The sequence below is a fragment of the Sus scrofa genome, chromosome 3 (genome assembly GCF_000003025.6).
Source record: "Sus scrofa isolate TJ Tabasco breed Duroc chromosome 3, Sscrofa11.1, whole genome shotgun sequence".
NCBI classification, from domain to species: Eukaryota; Metazoa; Chordata; class Mammalia; order Artiodactyla; family Suidae; genus Sus; species Sus scrofa.
The window spans coordinates 112,087,915-112,110,647 of NC_010445.4; the positions used below are offsets into that span (position 1 = coordinate 112,087,915).

The window sequence follows — 22,733 nt, forward strand, 5'->3', positions numbered from 1 at the left end:
AGGAACTTAACAGGAGCAGTACACCGAGCCTTGAGGGTTGGGGTGTCGGGTCCAGGGAGGAGGAAGGGACGGGCATGTCGTCAGGGTGGGATGTCACGTGCTGTGGGGTGTCCCACCGAGCCTTGAGCTGCGGGAACGTCCCCCAGGAGGGTCGGGGGTGAAGAGCGGCTTGAGAGCTGGAAGGAGCCCAGCAGCCCCTCCTGCCCCGGCTGGCGGGCCATCTTCTTCCCTGGGGTCACACCGCTCCTCGGGGGCCCCTCAGAGCACAGGCACCTACTTTGTCAACACCCATCTTCTTGAAAGCTGCTTGCAGCACCTTGAAGTTGTGGATGTATTCATGCTCTAGCTTGGCCTGGAACTTCACCTTCCTCAAGTGCACACAGCCAGGGAAGAGCATGTCCATGAACTGGCAGTAGGCGGCCCCTGCAGAGAAGCACGGGCGGCTGCCTTTCACTGCCCCGGGCCCACGGGGGCTACTGCCCGGCACCTCCCCGTCTCCTCTCTCCTTGTTCCCAGGGCTGGGCCAGTCCTGCTGGCGGGATCGACATGGCCAGAGTTCCCAAGAATGAGAGCAGTGACTCTGTATCAATGCAGTTATGCCCCGGCACCGCATCAAACACTGCATGGACGGGACTGAATCCCAACAGCGGCGCTGGTTAGAGAGCCGATGTCGTCTCCAGTTATGGATGGGAACACTGAGACCTAGAGCGCGGGGGTGCCTTGCACAGGGTCACCCCGCAAGAAGAGCTGCGATTTGGACCCCCTCCTGTCCCCACCACTGAGTGGCCGGACTGGGCCTCCTCGCTCAGTAACCTCTGGCTTCACTGCCTGGCTGCACTGCCCACCCCTCGAGCAGCCGTCTCTGCGCCTCTCCTGCTTTTTGCTCTTTACTCTTTCCATCCCACAGAGACCCGTTTCCTTCCTTCTCCTCCAAACACGCCCGCCAGGTGCGGGCTCTGCAGCTCTCCTCCTCCGTCCTAACGACAAGCTTCACAGTCGTCGGCGGCTGGGGCTGTTCTGCCTCCCGCCTTGCCTCCCCCCCCCCCCGCCCCACAGAGCCCACTTTCCCCCCATCCCCAGCCTCCCACCTGAGCAGAGCTGTTCTATCTTGGTATAGTTGAGGTGCAGGGAGTCGTTGACCCACGCAAGCATGTCATGGCGACTCAGATTCTCGCTGGTCACGGATGTGGAGTACACATTGACGGCCATACCCCAGCTGCCAAGGAGGGAGAAAGGCAAGGTCAGCCACTGGGGGCCTTGCGCTGGACCTCCGCCCCCCCGAAGGAGGGACGGAGCTGGAGGGTCCCCGGGGAAACGAGAAGCACCTTCCTCTAGACCAGCAGCTTACCTCCTGGAGCAGGGGCGCTCATTCGCCCTCTAAACATCTGCTGTGTCACCTGCCAGCCCCGGGCTAAGAACAGGGAAGTCAGATGTGCTCTCCACCTCATAGGAGCACAGACATGCAAGACCTCCAGTGCAGGGAGTGACGGGCAGGGGCAGCAGCACACACTTCAGGGACGGCGCAAAGAAGAGAGAGCTGGTTTCTGCTTGTCAGGGTCAGCGCAGGCTTCAGAGCAGCCTGAAACAGGTAGGACTTGCCCAACATACAGGGGACGGGGCAGAAGGGCAGTGCAGGCCCCAGGACTAGCAGGAACAAAGGCAGGGCTTATTCCGGGACTCAGTAGGCCCGGGGAGCGGGTTTGGGGCTGGAGTGTGGCGCAATGAGGCTGGAAGGGACTGGTTGCCAAGGGCTTTGTTTACCACGAGGAGGAGTCCGGCCTCTCTGTTTAAACACGGGAAGTCATTAGAGGATTTTAAGCACATAGTTTAAGCAGACAGATTTGGTCTGACTTCAGACCCCACATCCCTGCAGACTGCTGGCTGACCACAGGCACCTAAATCCTGCTTGTCCAGAAACGCCCCTTAATACACGTATTTGTTATTCCTGTATGTGTTATCCCAGGGAATGTCACCACCAGGCACCGAGTCACCCACGTTGGCAACCTGTGGGGTGGTCCCAGACAGCCTGCCCTCCCTCACCCTCAGAGCAGATCACTCAGCAAGTCCAGCATCTCTGCCTCCCCAGTGTGCTCTGCTCCTGGCCTCTTCTGCTGTCTCGGGGGTTCTGTGTCCATTCACTCAGGCTGGCAGAAGCCTCCCAAAGGGGCTTCCGGGCCCCCAGTCTCCCCCTCCCCCAGACCATCCCGGACGCCGTTGCGGTCAGGAACTCTGTGACAGCAGTCTGGCCTTGCCACTCCCCAGTTGAAGCCTGTTCAATCAGCAGTCAAAAGCAAGACACCCATTGGCCGGATGTGCCTTGCAGACTTGAACTGGTCAGCACTCCCAGTGTTGGAGACATTTTTGAATTGGTGCCCGATATTTTATTTTATTTATTTATTTGTTTGTTTGTTTATTTATTTATTTTTGGCCACACCTACTGCATGTGGAAGTTCCCTGGGCCTGGGATCCAACCTGTGCCACAGCAGTGATTCAAGCCACGGCAGTGACAATGCCAGATCATTAACCTGCTGAGCCACCAAGGAATGCCACACTGCCCACTACTTTAAAGTTGGAGTGTTTGGCACAAGCAACCTGGGATTTCTGGCAACCCAAGGCCTCCGTTCCTGCACAGCAACCTACAGTTGGAGCTGAGCAGGGGAGCCCCCCCCTCCAGCCAGTGGGTGCGAGTGCTTCCTTGTGCTCCCCCCCCATCCCCATGCAGAGGTCAGGTGTCAGTCACTGTAGCTGACTTGTACTGTTAAGAGGGAAATAGTTCTTGTAACTAGGTCTTTATCAGAAATGGAAAAACAGGAGTCCCTGTCGTGGCTCAATGGTTGACGAATTCAACTAGGAACTATGAGGTTGAGGGTTCAATCCCTGGCTTTGCTCAGTGGGTTAAGGATCCGGCATTGCAGTGAGCTGTGGTGTAGGTCGCAGACACAGCTCGGATCCTGCATTGCTGTGGCTCTGGTGTAGGCCGGCGGCTATGGCTCTATTGGACCCCTAGCCTGGGAACCTCCATGTGCTGTGGCTGTGGCCCTAGAAAAGACAAAAAGACAAAAAAAAAAAAAAAAAAAAAAAAAAAGGAAAAACAGACCAAAAGAACTGCATACTTCAAAAACCGTGAGAGTACATTTTTCTGGAGTGAAGAATACTTCTCTAGGTTTAATATGCAAAGTGTCTTCCTAAAGGAAGACTACAGCCAGTCTCCTGTGGGCATCTGCCCTTATAGTGTGATCCCCCCACCCCACCACTTATCAAACTCCCTCTCCAGCCCTATCTCCCACTTTGATTCAGCAGTTGGGTGCCACAAACTCCTCACCCTCTGTCTGGAAGGCAGCCCCCACCCCCGAAGTCCGCTCATTCTCTGCTCCAGAGGTTCTCAAGCTGTGGCCCCTGGAGCATCACTGGTGCGCTGTGGGCATCAGCTTGTTAGAAATTCCAATTCTTGAGCCCCACCCCAGCCTACGGAGTCAGAGTCTGCACTTGACCAAGAGGATCTGCAGGCACAGGCAAACTAGAGAAGCCGCTTTAGAGAGGAGGCTCGGTCGGCATTCCTCATGGTCCCACCCCAAGTATATATAATGGAATCACAAGAAGCACATTTAACTTTTCTTTTTTGCTTTTTTTTTTTTGGGGTCGCACCTGCGGCATATGGAGGTTCCCAGGCTAGGGGTCAAATAGGAGCTAAACTGCTGGCCTACACCACAGCCACAGCAATGAAGGATCTGAGCTGTGTCTGCGACCTACACCACAGCTCACAGCAATGCTAGATCCTTAACCCACTGAGTGAGGCCAGGGATCGAACCCACAACCTCATGGTTACTAGTTGGATTCATTTCCACTGAGCCACAATGGGAACTCCACGAGCGCATTGAACTTCAATACTTTTTTGAAAAAAAATTACAAAGCCCTCTTGTTTATTCTTAGTCCTTCCCCCTGTTAAAAAATAGACCTTGTCCAGGAGTTCCCGTCATGGCTCAGCAGAAAGGAATCTGACTAGGATCCATGAGGACGCAGGTTTGATCCCTGGCCTTGATTAGTGGGTTAAGGATCCGGCATTGCCATGAGCTGTGGTGTAGGTCACAGATGCAGCTTGGATCTGGTGCTGCTGTGGCTGTGGTGTAGGCCAGCGGCTACAGCCCCAATTCAACCTCTAGTCTGGAAACCTCCATATGCCACTGGAGTGGCCCTAAAAAGACAAAAGACAAAAAAAAAAAAAAAAAAATAGACCTTGTCCTTCATTGCCCAGGGAAGGGAGTCCAGGTAGGGCCAAAAAGCCAAGAGAAACAAAAATTAATGTCTTGGGAGCTTCTAAGGACTCAGAAGCTGACAATCCCAAAGATTTCCAAGAGTAATTTCGACTGCTCTTGAGCATCTTCTTACACAATGGGTGGGAGCCACTGCCTGGTAATCTGATCCTGGCACTAACCATTGGACTGGCTGAAATGCCTGCCCTCCTCGTCAGTAAGCACCTTGAAGCCAGGAGTGGTGTTTCCAGGCCTGTCACAGACAAGGTATTCAGTAAATGTGTCGAACGAATGAGTGACATCGCCTGACTTTCTCTCCTCCTTCGGAATCATCTTCTATCCCCTCTGCCCTGCACCCTCACCTCCGCCACTCAACCTTCAGGACCCAGCTGGGCTCCAAGTCCTCCAGGAAACGTCCTCGGAGCCCCTGTGCAGGGAGACATGCCCAGCTCTGTGTTTCCATGTCACCCCGGGCACACTCGATCGTGGCATCCATCACGTTCTCTCGAAACCACTTGTGTGGCTGTCCCTTCCATCTGATTATAAACTCCTCGATGGGCAGGCTCTTTCCTTCACTTTTGGGTTCTAGACTAGTTCTCAGTGAACAACAACTGCAGAGACTGGGGTCAGGAGAGTGCTTCCCAGTTTCCAGGGGTCTCAGCTACGGTAACCTCAGCAGGCGTGGCGGGAGCAGGTGGACAGCAAACTTGGTTAGAGAGGCAGAGGGCTAGGGCCAAGGAAAGGTCATTGTATTCAGATGACTATTGAGTTAGGGACTCCCGGAAAGAGAAAAGATTTGCCCCGTCCTCAAGGAGTTTCTAGTTTTACTGGCGAGACCAACACCCAGGAGAAGAGTATAACCAAATGCCCTAAAGAGTTGTAGGAACAGGAAGTGCTGCAGGAAGTCAGGCAAGAGAGAGCACGCAGAGCTGGAGAAAGGGTTTCAATGGCTACTGGCCTCCCACAGGCCTGGGGACTCATTTCTTAATGAGGCCTTGGGTGCTGTTCTGTCCCTAGGCTTCTGGGGTACAGGGTCTGGGCTGGTCAGGGCTGGTTCTGGGAGGTGTAGGGTGGTCTTGGGTTGGTCCGGGGAGTTCCTGAGCCACTTTAGGGATTTTTTTTTTTCCTATTTATTGTGTGTGAGCTTCAAGCGCTGATTATTGAAGAAAAGCAGAGCCACTGTCCTCATCTAAACGAACCCTCCAGTTTTTGACGGAAATCATTTGCGCTTCAAGGGTCTTCAACCCTCGACCCCTGAAACTCCCTGAGGGCAGCCTTCCTGTGGCTCCATAGGATTGGACAGGCCAAGGGTTCGGACCTGCTCCTTGCAGTCCAGAGGTTCTCTACCAGGGAGGGACGTCAGATTCTCCTGCAGAGACTTTCCAATAGTCTGGAGGGAAGCCCAAGTGCACGTGTGTGTGTGCGCGTGTGTGTGTAAAACTATCTCTGTATGTTATATATGACTACATTATGTATATTTTGTAATATACATACAATTATATATACTACATAAATATGCATTACTATACATTTATATACAGTAGGTGCATATTCATAGATAGCATGTATAACTATATATGATACACTACATATGAGATACATATCAATATATTTATATATAATACAACTGGCTCTCAGTGTCCACAGGGGATTATTTCCAGGACCCCAGCAGGTACCAAAATCTGCAGATGCTCAAGTCCTTTATGTAAGATGGTAGAGTATTTTGCAAATAACTTATGCACACCATCCCATATACTTTGTTTTTTAATTTTTTTTCTTTTTGCTTTTTTAGGGCCACATCCACAGCATATGGAAGTTCCCAGGCTAGGGGTCTACTTGGAGCTGTAGCTGCTGGCCTACGCCACAGCCACAGCCACACGGGCTCCGAGCCCCGTCTGTGACCTACACCACAGCTCACGGCAATACTGGATCCTCAATCCACTGCGTGAGGGCCAGAGATCGAACCCGCGTCCTCACGGATACTAGTCGGGTTTGCTACCACTGAGCTACAATGGGAACTCCGATCCCATATACTTCATCTCTAGATTGTTTATAATACCTGATACAATGTCAGTACTTGCTGGTTCATGGCAAATTCAAGTTTTACTTTTTGGAAATTTCTGGCATATTTTTCCAAATATTTCCCATCTGTGATTGGTTGAATACATGGATGTGGAACTCACAAATTTGGAGGGCTGATTGTATAATATATATACATATTATATACCTATATAGTTCAACACACTTTTAAAATATCTGTATGATTAAAAAAACACTCCTGGTGATCCTGGTGCACAACCAGGCATTAGGACCACTGTCCTCATCTGATGCATGCGACTGGCTGGGATGGCCTGGCCCAAGCGCAACGGCACTGGCTGGGATATAAGGAAGTTTTGCGACCGCTCTGGGGGGACGTGTTAGCCATCTTCCTCCTTGGTAACTAGGACAAATCTCCAGCCTCACTTCCAGAACACACCTAAAAACCTTGCTATCAGGGCTCCAAGAGCCATCAAGAGCTACACAGGTACTTTAAAAAGTGCCCAAGTCTTCTCAGTGTGGCCAGAGATTCCCAGCTCTATCTGTGCCTGAGGATGTACAGGCATCTCCACACCTTCGATCGGTCTGAATCTTGGGTCCCCAAAGTGGCAGCAGGGCCTGGAAGAAGCTAGTTGGAAAAAAGGGCTCCTTTCAGGGCCCAACAACCAATCATTCTTCTTGGCTCTTCTGGGGCTTTTGGGGAAGTGCATGGGGGTGGATGGAGTGGGCAGCTGATACATGCAACTGAGCCCAGTTTCCCTCGGGCCTGGCTCTGGTTCGTTTAGGTGATGCTGCGCTCTGGCCTTGCTGGGGTCCGTTTTGGCTCCGGAGAATTCATCCCAGATGCTCAGGAGTCTCTGCGAGGGTTCTGAGTCACACTTGCTGGGGGCATGAAGAAATCAGCTTCCTCGCGCCCTCACTCCTCATCTTGATGGGAGCGCAGAGTGTTCTTTTGGTTTCCTCTCCTGGATTTGGACTCAGAAAACACAACGAAGTCATGGCCAGCAGGTGGCACCCAGATCCTGGGCAGAGACTCCTCAAAAGTTTCTCCCACTCCCAATCCCCCCTCCCTAGCTCAATTTAGAAAAGGGAGAGCCTTCCTCAAGAGGAAGCCTGATGTGGTCAGAACCTGGTGGGTCAGGGCAGGGACCGAGGGGCGTGTTTATTCCTGATCCGGAAGTTGTCCTCTAAGACCTGGGCCAGCTGGAGTGGCCTAGGGTGCTGGGTCTGCTCTCGACCTGGGCCAGCTGGAGTGGCCTAGGGTGCTGGGTCTGCTCTCGACTCAACCAAACGACCTCCTGATTCCCCACAGCCAGAGGGTAAACTCATCTATGGGTCCAGCTCCAATACTGGCAGCTGACTCAAGCCTAGTCTCAAACGAGACCAGCTTTTGGGGCTGGAGGTGGTAGAGAAATCATTTTCCCAAGCATCTGGCCTTAAGTTGACCAGTTGCCTCCACTTGTAGCAGAGACAGTGTCTGAGCAAACTCTCTCTCTCTCTTTTTGGCTGCAACTGCTGCACGTGGAAGTTCCTGGGCCAGGGATTGAACCCAAGCCACAGTGGTGACCCAAGCCGCTGCAGTGACAATGCTGGATCCTTAACCTGATGCACCACAAGGGAACTCCTGTCTGAGAAAATTCTGAAAGTTAACACACCTGTAACCAAGGGCTGCTTCATGTCCCTGGAGAGAATGGTAGCTAATGACCCAGGGGCGCAGGCAGGTTCTGGTCTAAGAGCTGCAAGAGCAGGTTCCTCCAACCCTGTCCCCGTGTTTCTACCATGGTCTTTCGGCACACGGTGACTGTTAGGAGAAACAGCCCCTGGCTGGGTTGTGGCCTGGAACCCTCCAGGTCAGCTGTAAACCCCATTCGAGGATCAGGTTGAGAAAAGCCTGCTATGGGGGGTCTTAACTCCTGCTATCGGGGCTGGGGTCAAGGCAAAGGAAAGTTGAGGAGGTTTAATCTGGTGATTTGGCCAATCATTTCCTAGGCTTGGACCATTCGGTTCACGGCGTAGTCGCTGGTAACGGAAAAGGTAGGAGAGGCAGAGCTGCTGGGCGTTCTGAAGCCTGAGGCCTCGAACGTGGTCATATCAACATCCTAAGGCCGGAGAGAGTTTCTGGACTATCCAGCTCCCCAGATCCTGGAATGCATGTAGCGCTAGGCTTCTATATGCCTAAATCTGAAAGCTCACATTCTCATATTTAATAAGCTTATCACTTGCCTACATCTAATTTTGGCTTTTTAAGTCTTCAGTTCTAGATAGTTCAATTCTATCTTCCACAAATATGTCTTGGAGATAATTCTTTTCTAATTCTTTGGTCCCTAGACCTTCCTGCTGTTCCCAGGTCTCTATCCCCACCCCCAACGGCTCTGAGGGACATACCAGGTCTTTCGGTCCTGCAGTGGGTGTTGGGTGTGCCCTTCCAGTAGGCTCCAAACAGGTGCTGCTTTAAGAATACCGGATCTGGGAGTTCCCATCGTGGCTCAGTGGTTCACAATCTGACTAGGAACCATGAGGTTGCGGGTTCGATCCCTGACCTTGCTTGGTGGGTTAAGGATCCGGCGTTGCCGTGAGCTGTGGTATAGGTTGAAGACGCAGCTTGGATCCCGCATTGTTGTGGCTGTGGTGTAGGCCGGCGGCTACAGCTCTGATTCGACCCCTAGCCTGGGAACCTCCATATGCTGCGGGAGTGGCCCTAGAACAGGCAAAAAGACCAAAAAAAAAAAAAAAAAAAAAAAGAATACCAGATCTCCAGTCGGATAACGTGGGTTCAAATCCTGGCTCTCACGTTTCCTAGCTGTTTGACTTTGGGCCTCCGTTTCCTCGTGTATAAGATGGGGGCAGTAACAGTTCTCACTTCTGGAGCTGTGACAAGGACTGAGTCACGTATACAGAGCGCTGAGCGGAGCCCAGCACATAGGAAATAGTTGGTGTTATCAGCGTTACTGGCGGAGACAGTGAGATTCAAGGGCATCTGTTTGAGAAGCAAGCACCCGACACACGTCCAGCCTCAGGCCTCTGAGTCTAGGGGACGCCAGTCTAGGAGGGAGACAGACCACAGAACTGTGCTTTTCTCTGTCCCTTCTGCCTGGGGACAGCCGTCTGGGCTTCTAGCCACGATCCCTCCCCAACTCCAGATTTCCCATAGATTCTGCTTTGCAGATGCCATCCTACCGGCCAGGAAAACAGGAACAGATGCTGTGGGGTCAGAGGAGAGAGAACTCTGAGGAGCCTGCCAAAGCGTTTCCTGCTCCTGTCGTGGGGCTATGCCCATTGTCACTGGGCTACCCCTTCCTGCCTGGGCCCAGGGGGGCTGAAGTCACTTTTTTGGATAATCTGCAAAATTGTCAGCCTTTGCCCCCTGGGTCACACATGCAGGTTATTCTGGGGTTGCATGGAGCGATATGGGCAGGCAGGGTTGAAGGGTTCTGAGGGGCTGGAGGAGCCCTGCCGGCGGGTCACAAAGCCCTAGCAGACCCAGCCAATCACCTTCTTCTCAGGGCTGACCAAGGACCTGACTCACAGGGAGGCTCAGCCTCCCAAAGCTGAATCGGCCAAAAGGCGAGATGGGGCAGGTGGAGTAGTTCCGGGGCTGGCGGGGAACCAGCACATGCCCACTCCAGCAGCTCCAGGTCAGGCACCTAGGTAGGGACTGGAGCTGCTCCAGGATTCTGTTCTCACAACACCTTTAGGTCCTGTAGCTCTTCCTGAAGATCCTGAACCCTGCCGGAGTCCCAGCCACTGGATTCCTTAGCCTGTGCTGCTGAACAATGATCCAAACTCTTACAAAGATTTTCCCCGGCAGGTCTGGCTAATGCTTCCCTGCCCCTTGTCGCTGCTGTGGGGGGAAGGAGTCCTTTGGAGAGCCCTGGCCAGGATGCTCTATCTTGCCATTACTCAAAGGGTTAATGGAGACCCAGGAGAGGGGTAAATGGCATGTCTCGATTGCTCAAACAAATCCATTTTTAGCAGGATCCTTCCATCTTGGTGGGCAGGGAGAAACGTAACCTTTCTTTGGAAAAGTTCTCTGCTGGAGATCTTTAAGCTCCTCAAACATCCACTTTTTTTTTTTTTTTGGTTGTCTTTTTAGGGCCACACCTGCGGCACATGGAGATTCCCAGGCTAGGGGTCGAATTGGAGCTATAGACGCCGGCCTACACCATAGCCACAGCAACGCCAGATCCGAGCCACGTCTGCGACCTACACCACAGCTCAGGGCAACACGGGATCCCCAACCCACTGAGCAAGGCCAAGGATTGAACCTGCGTGCCCATGGCTACTAGTCAGTTTCGTCGAACATCTACTTTTTAAGTCAACAAACTTTGGATAGGTGGCTATGGCAGCCACCTATCAGAACAAGGCTACCAGCAGCAGCCGCCTCCTGGCAGCTGTGCCTTGTGCTGCAGGGAGGTTTAATGGCAGAACAGGTGGCTTGGCTGCAGGTTCTGCCACTCACTGCCTGTGAGACCTGGGCAAGTAGTTTGAAGTATCTGAGCCTGGTTTTCATGTCTGATGAATCAGAATAACTCTCCTGAGCATGGGATTGCTGTGGGGTTAACGAGGGTTGTGGCTGTGGGACGCAGTTTCATTATCACGCTGCTTTTGGGGGCTGAGAAACCTTTACGACAGGCAGAGAACGATGGACTTAGTGACTCACTTTCTTCCCAGCCCCCTGAAAACTCCCCACAGAGCTCCCACTAGGCTCCTGAGTAGGGAGTAAGCAGAGAAAGGCGTGGCTTCTGGTTGTGGACCTCAGGCAGCTCTGCTGGAGCTACGTGGCCCATTTCTTTCTTTAATTAGTACTGGCTCAGGGCCCTGGACACAACAGCTGCTCAATAGATGTTGCTGAATGAATGAATGGATGGATAGGAGAGGTTGAACTGCAGTGTGGGGTTTCAGGTGGCAAGTGGGCTCAGAAAGGGTAGTTTTCTGGCCACATTTTTTATCCGCTGACCCCGAAGAGAAGGGAGCAGAGTAGAATGTTGGTTCTACCTGCTGGCCACACACAACCAGAAGCAGCGAGAAGCCTCTGGGACACTCAGCCAGGGATTTAAAAGACCTCTTCCTCTGATACAAGGAAAAGAGAAACTAGAACAGGGTGCTGCCAGACCTCCCCAGAGCAGGGCTTCAGGGTGGCTCCCAGAACGGCACTTGGTACCTGCTGCAGGACTCCACCGTCAGAACCAGATCTCAGTCCAGCTCTGTGCACACCCCTGGGTACGGGGGAGCCCCTCTCCTCCCAGCCTGCTGCGGGGAGGGGGGCTGTGGGCCACCTAATAGCCTAGGATGGGGGCGGGGGGGGGCTGCAGCAGCAGCTGCGACAAGGTGGGAAGAGAACTTTTGTGTCTGCGGCCCTAGTGGGCCTGGTGTTTCCTTCGTGCATCAGAAGCAGGTCTGGTCTGGGGAACATACAAACCATGTCACTTTAGCTTCCTTTCAAACATGTTTCTTTAGACTGGGAGGCTACCAGTTGTCATCGGTGTAAGCAGCCTGTTCTCCCCTCCTCTGAAACTGGACTCTAGGAATCGTTCTGCCTACTTTCCCTTGACGCCAGGCCAAGACCTTCTCTGCTCTCAGAGCTCTTCCCTCCATGGCCAATCACCGGTTTTACTTCCTTGCCTTTTCCGCAGACTGCTCATTTAATCCTCTAACCTTTCCACCAGAAAGTCTACTCACGCCCCAAGACTCTATCCCCCTGCTCCCCTGCAGGAAATGGTCAGTCCCCTCATTGGGGCACGCACAGGAGGGGTGCCATCAGGTCTGCCGACCTCCTCCTCCTTTTTTTTTTGTTTTTTTTTTTTGGCTGTGCCCACAGCAGGTGGAAAATTCCAGGCCAGGGATCGAACCTGTGCCACGGCTGCGGTAAGGCCAGATCCTCAACCCACCGTGCCCCAAGGAAACTTCCCGGCCTGCCTACCTTCAAATAGCTTCTCTCCTGGTCTACCATGGTACCTGCAGTTCCCATCATGTGGAGTACAGCAGTTGTCTCCCGAAAGTCTTAGTTATCATCTCAATTCTGAAAAGGAGGAAATGAAGGCGCTGGGTTCAAGCGATTGGCTCAGACTCAAGATCAACCATGGGCAAGGCCAGAGCACAAACCCAAGCCATCTGCGCCCAAGCCCTGCGCTCCTCCTACACCACTGCACTGGGGCAGGAAGAATGATTTAATTTTGCATGGCACTGGTGCAGGATGACTCGCTCTGATTTAGGACCCCGTGCATCAGGAGAAGGGGAAACACATTTCAAACGTTTTCTTCTTCAACACAGACCTGCTGTACAGCACAGGGAACTCTACTCAGTATTCTGGGATAAGCTATGTGGGAAAAGAAGCTGAAAGAGAAGAGATGTCTATATATGCACAGCTGAATCACTTTGCCGTGCCGCAGACATGAACACAACACTATACATCAACTAGACGTCAATAAAATGTTAAAAAAAGGTTTTCTTCTTGCTATTTATTCCTTTTTCCAGCCTGCCACACCATTGCCCTAATCTCACTCAGCAAGGGTTTACTGATGGTTGACATAACGTGCTGACATCCTGTGAGGACACAGGATGACTTTAGTCAGGGGTCTTGTCCTTGAGGAGGCTTTGCTTGGTTGAAGAAATAAGAGTAACTCATAAAACAACAGGAGGTGAAGATGCTTCAGGAGAATATAGAGGATGAACGGGGGCTCAACAGTGAGGTGGCTTCTGGGGGATGGTGGCCCCTCATTTAGGCCTTTAAACATGACAGGATGTCAGAAAGTAGTGAAGAGAAAATGGAAAATTTGGGACATTGAAAACATGTTTATTACTACTTTTATTTGAAAGGTGAGCATGAGACCAATGATTACATCTCAGAGGAATGTCAGAGGGTGCAATCAGGAGAGGAAATGGGAGAGGGAGGTGCTGTCCCAGGAGCCAAGGGAGGGACCCGTTTCAAGGGAGGAGGTTACCTGCCCTGCTAATGAAGTTACCAGACCTTGGATGGAGAAATGGCCATTCGATTGTGCAAGAAGAAATGATGAAACTTTGAGTCACTCTGTTGTAGTGTGAGGACAGAAGTTAGACCTGCAGGCAATTAGAGAGTCCCAGATCATTTGCCTGAGAGGACGCCGAGGTGAGAAATCAGGAATTTCTGATTTCCACCCATCACCAAGGCCGTCTGTGTCTGCCGCAGCCTTGCAGGTAGACCAGAGAGTGACTGCTTGCAAGGCGGAGAGTAACTTGCTTCTTTCAGTAAAGTTTGAGAAATCCATGCCTTATCCTTACTGTCTACACCCTATCTGTCTGCGGAGGCTCACGAGTGCACCCTTGTGGTCTTTCTAAAGCTTCTTACAATGCTGCGTCATGAATGAAAAAGAATGGGAAAAAAATTTTAACATAATAGGCTTAACTAAGTTGAGTGTTCGGAAAATGTTTTAAATATTAATTTACTGTTCTATTTAACAGCAGTTAATCAGACTTCCTCCTTTTTTCTTGTTTATAGCCGCACCTGCAGCCTATGCAAGTTCCCAGGCCAGGGGTCGAATCAGAGCTGCAGCTGCCAGCCTACGCCACAGCCATGGCAGCACCGAACCTGGACTGCACTTACAACTTATGATGTAGTTTGCGGCAATGCCGGATCCTTGACCCACTAAGCAAGGCCAGGGATCGAACCCCCATTCTCACAGAGACAACATGAGGTCCTTAACCCGCTGTTCCAAAACGGGAACTCCCAGATCCCCTTTTGATCTTTAATTTTGCTGGAAATTACTCTATTAAGGCAGGGTAGACTAAACAAAACTTGTTACTAAGGAATTTCCAGAGCCTCAGATTCACTTATTTGCCTGTCACCATTTATGAATCTTCCAAGACTAAACCAAGATGAAATAGAAAAGGTGAATGGACCAATCACAAGAACTGAAATTGAAACTGTGATTTAAAAACTTCCAACAAACAAAAGTCCAGGACCAGATAGCTTCATAGGCGAATTCTATCAAACATTTAGAGAAGAGCTAACACCTCTCCTTCTGAAACTAGTCCAAAAAATTGCAGAGGAAGGGATACTCCCAAACTCATTCTAGGAGGCCACCATCACCCTGATACCAAAACCAAAGATACCACAAAAAAAGAAAACTACAGGCCAATTTCACTGATGAACATCGATGCAAAAATCCTCAACAAAATACTAGCAAACCGCATCCAACAATACATTAAAAGGATTGCACATCATAATCAAGTGGGATTTATCCCAGGGATGCAAGGATTCTTCAATATCCAAAAATCCATCAGTGCGATACACCACATTAACAAACTGAAGAATAAAAACCATATGGTCCTCTCAATAGACGCAGAAAAAGCCTTCGACAAAATCCAACACCCATTTCTGATAAAAACCCTTCAGAAAGTGGGCAGAGAGGGATCCTACCTCAGCATAATAAAGGTCAGATATGAAAAACCCACAGCCAACATCATTCTCAAGGGTGAAAAGCTGAAAGAATTCCCGCTGAGATCAGGAACAAGACAAGGATGTCCGCTCTCGCCATTACTCTGCAACATAGTTTTGGAAGTCCTAGCACAGCAATCAGAGAAGCAAAAGAGACAAAAGGAATCCAAATTGGAAAGGAAGAAGTAAAACTATCACTATCTGCAGATGACATGATGCTATACCTAGAGAATCCTAAAGACGCTACCAGGAAACTGTTAGAGCTCGTCCATGAATTTGGCAAAGTCGCAGGACACAAAATTAATACACAGAAATCAATGGCATTTCTATACACTAACAATGAAAGACCAGAAAGAGAAATTAGGGAAGCAATCCCGTTTACCATCACATCCAAAAGAATGGAGTGTCTGTTCCAGGCACTGAGCCAGGCACAGGGCCTCTAGGAAGGAAAAGGACCCAGTCTGGACCCTTGAGGAGCTCATGGATTAGGGTGGGAGCTAGACCAGGGAACGAAATAACCAAATGGAGATATGCTACAACCCCAGATGCAGGAAGGGCTGGAGCAACTCTGCTTCGTGGGGCAGGGAAGGCTTCATAAAGGAAGAACAGTTTGAGTTGGGTCTTGAAGGAGAAGCTCATGAAGCGAATCAGAGTCAAGAGAATAGAGGAATGGACCAGGAAGAGGGAGAGAATTACCAATAGTTCGTCCCAGGATGCATGGTGGGGGCAGAAGATGTGATTCAAGGCAGAGAGAAGCTACATCCAAGAGCCCTTTTGTAAAGCAGTTAGACGTTATTCCATCATCCCGGAGGAAACTCACCAGAGGGATTTTTCCCCCCATGTATACAATGTGTGTGTAAAAATACAACATCTGTCACAATACTATAGCTAAAATAGCTGAGCACCCTTTCCCAATCAAAATTACAGCAAAGGAAATTACAGTGCTTAGAAACGGCATTAAATTTATAATGCTTGAAGTTTTAGTTTATATTACCTTTTCTAGTAAAAACCAAAGAGACTCCCAAGTGCTGCTTGCAGAAATCAGTGCCCCTCCACATTTCTGTAAACTCTTTATTTTGAAATAATTTTAGACTCGCAATTGCAAAATAGGACAAAGAATTCCCATGTATCCTCATCTAGTTTCCCCAATAACATCTTACATAACAATTGTTAAAGCCAGGAAATTGACGTTGGGACACTATTAACGAAGCTACAGACCTTATTTGGATGTCACCAGTTTTTACACACACTCTTGTTTTGGTTGTTGTTGTTAGTGCACAGTCTATGAAATTTTTTTTTTTTTTTTTGGTCTTTTTAGGGCTGCACCCACGGCACACGGAAGTTCCCAGGCCGCGGGTCCAATCGGAGCTGCAGCCGCCAGCCTTCGCCATAGCAACGCCAGATCCAACCCAGGTCTGCACCCTACACCACAGCTCGTGGCAACGCTGGATTCTTAGCTCACTGAGTGAGGCCAGGGATTGAACTGGCGTCCTCATGGTTACTAGGCAGATTCGCTTCCGCTGAGCTACGACAGGAACTCCCCAGTCTATGAACTTTTATCACACGTGTAGATTCATGTAATCACCGCCCTACTAGGACACAAACTGTTCTAGAACCTCAAAGAAACTCCCTCATGCTACCCCTTTATGCCATGCCCTCCCCTGCTCTGACCCCTGGCAACCACAGATGTTTTCCATCACTCTAATTTTGTAATTTTAAGAATTTTTTTTTTTTGGTCTTTTTGCCTTTTCTTGGGCCGCTCCCTCGGCATATGGAGGTTCCCAGGCTAGGGGTCGAATCGGAGCTGTAGCCACCGGCCTACGCCAGAGCCACAGCAACGCGGGATCCGAGCCGCGTCTGCAACCTACACCCCAGCTCACGCAACGCCGGATCGTCAACCCACTGAGGAAGGCCAGGGATCGAATCTGCAACCTCATGGTTCCTAGTCGGATTCGTTAACCACTGCGCCACGACGGGAACTCTAATTTTAAGAATGTTATAGAAATGGAATCATACAGTAACTTCTTGAGACTTCTTTTTCTCTAAGTTTAATGCCTTTGAGTTCCAAGCTGTTACATGGATGAACCATTTTTTTTAATTGCTGACTAGTCGTCCAAACAATGGTACAGATATGCATGTACCACAGTTTGTCCATTCAGCCTTTGAAGGACGCATGGGTTGTTTCCAGTTTTGGGCGGTTACAAAAAACCCTGTGTGAACTTTCCTCGGTCTTCTCTTGCTTTGTCATGAGAGTCTGGCTCTGGCAGAGCTCTCGCCATACATCTCTGTCCTCTGGATCTACACAGCTGGTTGGGGTTTGTAGCTGGAAAAGACAAGCATTAGGATGGGGAGGGGGCTGAGAAGATGCAGGTGCACAGGGAACTCTTTGGACTGACTACTCCAAAAGGTACGGGTTCATCTCAGTTTAAACCAAAGCCTGTGCCCTTCCAGGCCAGGCTCCTGCTTCTTACATGCATTTACACTGTAACCCAAGCTTGTGAGTTTACCTTTCCAGATGGCATAACTTCACCCAGGATACTTTTTTTTTTTTCTTTTTCCAGCCACATCTACGGCAAATGGAAGTTTCCCAGGCTAGGGGTCGAATGGGAGCTGCAGCTGCTGGCCTACACCACAGCCACAGCAACAGGGGACCCAAGCCCGCATCTGTGACCTCCACTGCAGCTTGCAGCAACGCTGGATCCTTAACCCAATGAGTGAGGCCAGGGATTGAACCTGCATCCTCACGGACACTAGCTGGGTTCTTACCCTGGGGAGCCACATGGGAACTCTGAGGTTGCATATTTTACAACTGTAGATTTACGTTCTGCTTTCTACAGTGTTCCTTTAGATAAAAAGTCGGTATTTGTTTACCTTCTTCTGGGAAAATCAACAATATACCTGGACTCTTATACCTCAAAGATTTATTGAGGCTATTTCTACTCTCATAAGCCCTCACCCAGAGCCTCAAGGAACTTAAATTTCCCTGTGATTCTTTATGTGGGTGACCTCTTGTTGCCCCTAGAGACAAGGGAAACTCTGAGACTGATTCTAGCGACCTACGGTTCTTTCAGAGAGGGCATAAGGCTTTATAAAGAGAAGTTACAATTTTGTCAAAGTAAAGTTCATTACCCAGGCATGAGTGTTCCGAAGGAGGTGAATCCTTTCCTTCTGACTGATTACAGGCCATTCAAAGCTTTCCAACTTTTCTGAAATTACCACACTTACAACCTACCCAAGTCCTCGGTATGCAAGCCCCTTCCTTGGGCATCTCAACATGAAGAGGCCTTTTGTGAGTTAAATTAGCCCTTCAGCAACCTCCCACTCTGGGCTCACATAATTATCCTAAGCATTTCTGTTTGTGTATGTGAGATCTGCACAAACCCTTGGTGTCATGACTCAACTTCAGGGGACTCACCAGACATCAAGTCTGCTGCGGTCTCTTCTGACCTCTGGTGAGGCCTGCTCAGCTCCCCTTGGGGCTATAGCTTCAGCAGCGAAGCTAGTGGGGGCTTTTGTACCTTGGTTTTAGGCTGTCCTTTAAACGTGATGGTTCTTCTTGCTGTACAACCTTTTTGTTTTGTTTTGTTTTGCAGAGCTCGCCTCTGTCTTTAATAGAATTCCCGCTAGTCTGCATTTCCCCAAATAAAATCTTCCTGTGCTTTTATTTAGCTCTATTAAAATATGTCTAAATAATCACCCCAAAAGCAAAATCAACAAACCAAACTCCACCCCTGCTGGCTAAGCAAGATTTCTCCATACCAACTGGCTGCTGTCAGGACAGTTCCTTGAACTGCTTTTCCCGCTTACTTCTGGCAGGATCCCAAAGAGCTGGTGGCTGAGCCTATGACAAGGTCTGCTCTCATGCCTTTAGGGGTGACCACATCAGTGACCCGGTGTCTAAACTCACCGAGGCTCAGCTTCTTCATGCCTGAAGGGCGCAGGCCCGCATGCCACGCAGAGCGCAGAAGGAATTCAGCGAGAGACAAAGTAAGAGGCAAGAAATCGATCTTTTAAGTTAGGAGGCTTGTGAGAGATGCAAGCGGGCAGGCGAGGAGGCTCTGCCCTGCTGTACGATGTTTGCAGCTCACTGAAAACACGCACGTTCCTCAGCAGGCAGGCTCTCCCCCAGTGACATCCTAGGACTTGCTGTCCCCCACACTCTACTCCTTGTCGTCAGACTTGGAATCCTGCTGCTCTGCCTTCGCATGTCCTGGTCTCAAGGAGGTCACTTTGGCCTCTTGGTTTCTGCGCTAGGAAAGAGAGACTGCTGGATGATTCAAGGAGAAAATCGGCCTTGCTTTAAGAGCACAGACCCTACTCGCTCGAGGGGAATGAGGGTTGCTTTCTTTCCTCCTAACACCGGAGGTTTTTCCAGCTCTCACTGCACACAGACATTCTCTTCCTTTCTCGTCCCTCTGCTGGTAATCGCTGGCAGCAGCTTCTAACCGTGGCCTCTGCGGAAAGCTCAGAGAAAACTCAGCTTCCTCAAGATAGCACTTTGCGCGCTCTGCGGGGTTCCTCTCCTGAGGTCAGGGTGAGGTCCTGGAGGGACCCCCGAAATAGCATCCTTATCATTTCCTTCCCGGAGTCACAGTTCTGGAGTTTTCTTTTTCTTTTTTTAGAAGATGGTGGTGCGGTGCTGGGGTTTGGCCTCTGCTCCTGCTCTGCGCACAGTCTCAAGTGGATTCACCCGTCGCCCATGTGTACACACACGAATACATGCTCACACGCATGAGTATTTAAGAACCTACTGTGCGCATAGGTGATCTGGCTGGAGGAATCCTTCTCTCACTCATAGATGACCCCTTGTTTGGGGAGATGGACAGTAGGCAGAGGGTAACTGCTGACGAGTTGGTAACTATTTCAAAAGGATGTGTAGGGATATTTTACTTTTTTGGCCACCTCCTCGGGAAACTGGAACATGTCCCCAAAGCACCTTCATATGATTAAAATACCCCCCTCCCAAGAATCTACCAATACTGTCTTCTTGGCCTTCTCTCTGTTGCAGACTGTGAAGCAGGGCTGAAAGGCTACCTTGCCTGAGGTACATCGGGATATGGGGGTGGGGGGAGCTGTTTCGAAGGAGGGAAGATCCCAGAAACACATCAACCCCAGACAAGCCAGGATGACCTTGACTTGGGACTAAGAGGGATAAATGGTGATGACTCCACAGTGGGAGACAGGGTTTTCAAAGTCAGCATAGATGCACGAGGTACAGGGGCCCCAGAAACACCCCGACTCCTCTGCAGTGCCTGTCAGGACGAGGACCTGTGCCAGCCACCTGGAAGCACAGGACACCTGGCAGACCTGCACCCAGGGCTACAAAAGGTGGGGGCTGGCTGAGGCTCTCCACGTCCCTGCTCTGGGTTCCCAGAGGCTGCGGGGTACTTCAGTCTAGTCAAGGCTAAGACGAAGTGAAATCCATATAATGGTCCTAGGATAATAGCTTAATGACAAACAAAGACCTGTTGTTGAGGGCGCAGGGAAAATACACTTTTTTTTTTTTGCTTTTTTCAGTGACGCATGTGTGGCATATGAAAGTTCCCAGGCTAGGGGTTGAGTTGGAGCTGCAGCAGCCACAGCCACAGCCACAGCAATGCAGGATCTGAGCCATGTCTGTGACCTACACTGTAGCTCACGGCAACACCGGGTCCTTAACCCACCGAGCAAGGTCAGGGAGGGACCCACATCCTCATAGATACTAGTCAGGTTTGTAACCACTGGGCCCCAACAGGAACTCTGGAAATGTACTCTTTTAAACATGGTGAGGGTATAACTGAGTACAATCTTTTTGAAGGTCAACTTGGCAAAAAAAAAAAAAAAAAAAAATTTAAAAGCCTTTATATCTTTATATACTTTTGTACCTTAATTCTACTTATAGAAATAAGGAATTTTATTCATTTGTTTATTTTTGGCTGTGCCCACAGCATGTGGAAATTCCTGGGCCAGGGACTGAACCCGTGTCACAGCAGTGACAATGCCAGATCCTAACTCTCTGAGCCACCAGGGAACTCCAAGGAATTATATACTAAGGCAATAATTATGCATATATATAAAACTTTAATACCTATAAGTCTGTTTATAATAATGAAAAACTGGAAACAAGTGAAATGGTCAATGATGATGAATTATTAAATAAATCGTGGTACATCTAAATTATGCAGCTGCTTAAGAAAACGATATTGTAGAAGATGTGTAACGACGCTTTGGCACTGTTGGCTGGCTGACTCAGCATCCACTCCCAACACCCCTTTCTCTTGTCTTTCACTAGAGAGGTCAGAAAAATGAAATACTTGTTTCCCAGCCTCTCTTACCACTTGAAGAGCCACCTTGAAACATGAGGTAACGCCACGGGCTAAGGAGCTGGAGTGTCTCTGACGTTGTCCTTAAGCTGTTCCACCAGCCTGTACCTCCTGCTTCCAGGCTCCAGCCTCATGGGAGAAAAACACCCCTATTACTTGTTTAAGCCACTGTTGGTTTGGATTAGGGTTTGCTGTTAACTAACACTGTTAGTTGTCATTAGGGTTTGCTGTTACTTGTATCAAAACAAAATCCCAACTGAAAGACATGCAAAGATGTTTCCAATATATTACATGGGGAGAGAGTTTTACAGAGCAGAAATATACTCATAGGCATAGAAGAATAATGTGAGGGTATATTCTCAAGTAACAATTGGGGTTCTGTCTGATGGTAGGGTTATAGGGGATTTTGATTTTTTTCTTTGGGTGTATCTGGATTTTCTGAACTTTTTACAATGAATATGACTTCAGTGACAAGAAAAAAACTCCGTAACTAACTACGTTAAAAAAAAAACGAGGAAGAGAAGCGGTAGAAGAAGTCCTGTGGTCAGGCAGCAAGAAGTCTCCAACAAGAACTGCCAAAACACCCACTGGAAGGCTCCCACTGCTTCTTGCTTACTTGAGTGGCTCAGACTGCGCTGGAGGGTGGTTCAGCCCTTCCTTGCTGGCTCCTCTGGTTTTGAAAGGTTCCCAGTAGGTTCTAAGCAGGCCGGCTGAGGTCTACCTCTAGCAGGGCGCTGTCCTCAGGGATGGCCCAGAAGCTACAAGGGGCTCTGAGCTCTGCCTAGCACGTCTTTCTGTCCTCTTCAGGGGGTCTTGCTTCCCATCTCCCCACCGCCTCTCATTTCTCGCTCTTTCCTAAGCTTCTTGGCAGAATCAAATGAGATGACCTATCTGGAAGTACTTTATACATTATAAAGTGTGACAAAGGGTAAGTTGTTTTTCTTATACCTAATTATTTCCTTCCTTAATCTTCTCTCTCCCTGGTTTTTTGTTTTCTTTTTAGGGCCACACCTGCAGCATATGGAGGTTCCCAGGCTAGGGGTCAAATCAGAGCTGCAGTTGCTGGCCTACACCACAGCCAGAGCAACATAGGATACGAGCCTTGTCTGCAACTTACACCACAGCTTACACCAATGCTGGATCCTTAACCCACTGAGCAAGGCCAGGGATCAAACCCACATTATCATGGATACTAGTTTGATTCTTAACTCAATGAGCCACAACAGGAACTCCTCTCTCCCTGTTTTTAAGTCTTTCACCCTTGTCCTTTCTCCTCTTCCCTTGTTCCTTTCCCCTCCTCCTCCTGCCTCACCTGGCTAGGTATAATAAGGACAGGATGGGTCTGAACAGCCTTGTATCTATACTTCTGTCATATTTCATGTGACTCCACTCTGTATGTCTCTGCTCACAGGCTTCTCACCCTTGCTCATCAGTGAGCTCCAGGAACCATGTCCTTTGACCCTCAAGAACCTTCTGACACCTGTTTCACAATTCACTCCTGGTAACTGTTTGCTTGATATCACTGAAGTACATTATTTACTGTTTTGTTATCTGGATAAAGTGCAGACACATTTATGCATAAGATCAATCCTCCATATAAGTAAGTAAAAATGCATTACTTGCATCTTAAAAATTAAGGTCTTATGGGGTGGTTGGGGAGCTTGGAGTTAATAGATACAAACTATTGCCTTTGGAATGGATTAGCAATGAGATCCTGATGTGTGGCACTGG

General features: G+C 49.6%; 1 protein-coding gene across 3 annotated transcripts in view; it reads right to left on the bottom strand.

The window, feature by feature from the left end:
* The window catches only part of MAPRE3 (microtubule associated protein RP/EB family member 3), a 51,613-nt gene that overhangs the window by 3,448 nt on the left and 25,432 nt on the right, over window positions 1-22,733 (bottom strand). For 2 of the 3 annotated variants that reach the window (XM_021087724.1, XM_021087723.1), the window contains exons 2-3: window positions 1,089-1,216; window positions 278-423 (exon numbers count right to left, since the gene is read on the bottom strand). In XM_021087724.1, coding sequence (XP_020943383.1) covers window positions 278-423; window positions 1,089-1,209 — 267 coding nt within the window. In that variant the 5' untranslated portion in view covers window positions 1,210-1,216. Of the gene's footprint in view, window positions 1-277; window positions 424-1,088; window positions 1,217-1,348; window positions 2,129-22,733 lie in introns of those variants that run through there. The other variant, XM_021087722.1, reaches the window with a different exon arrangement.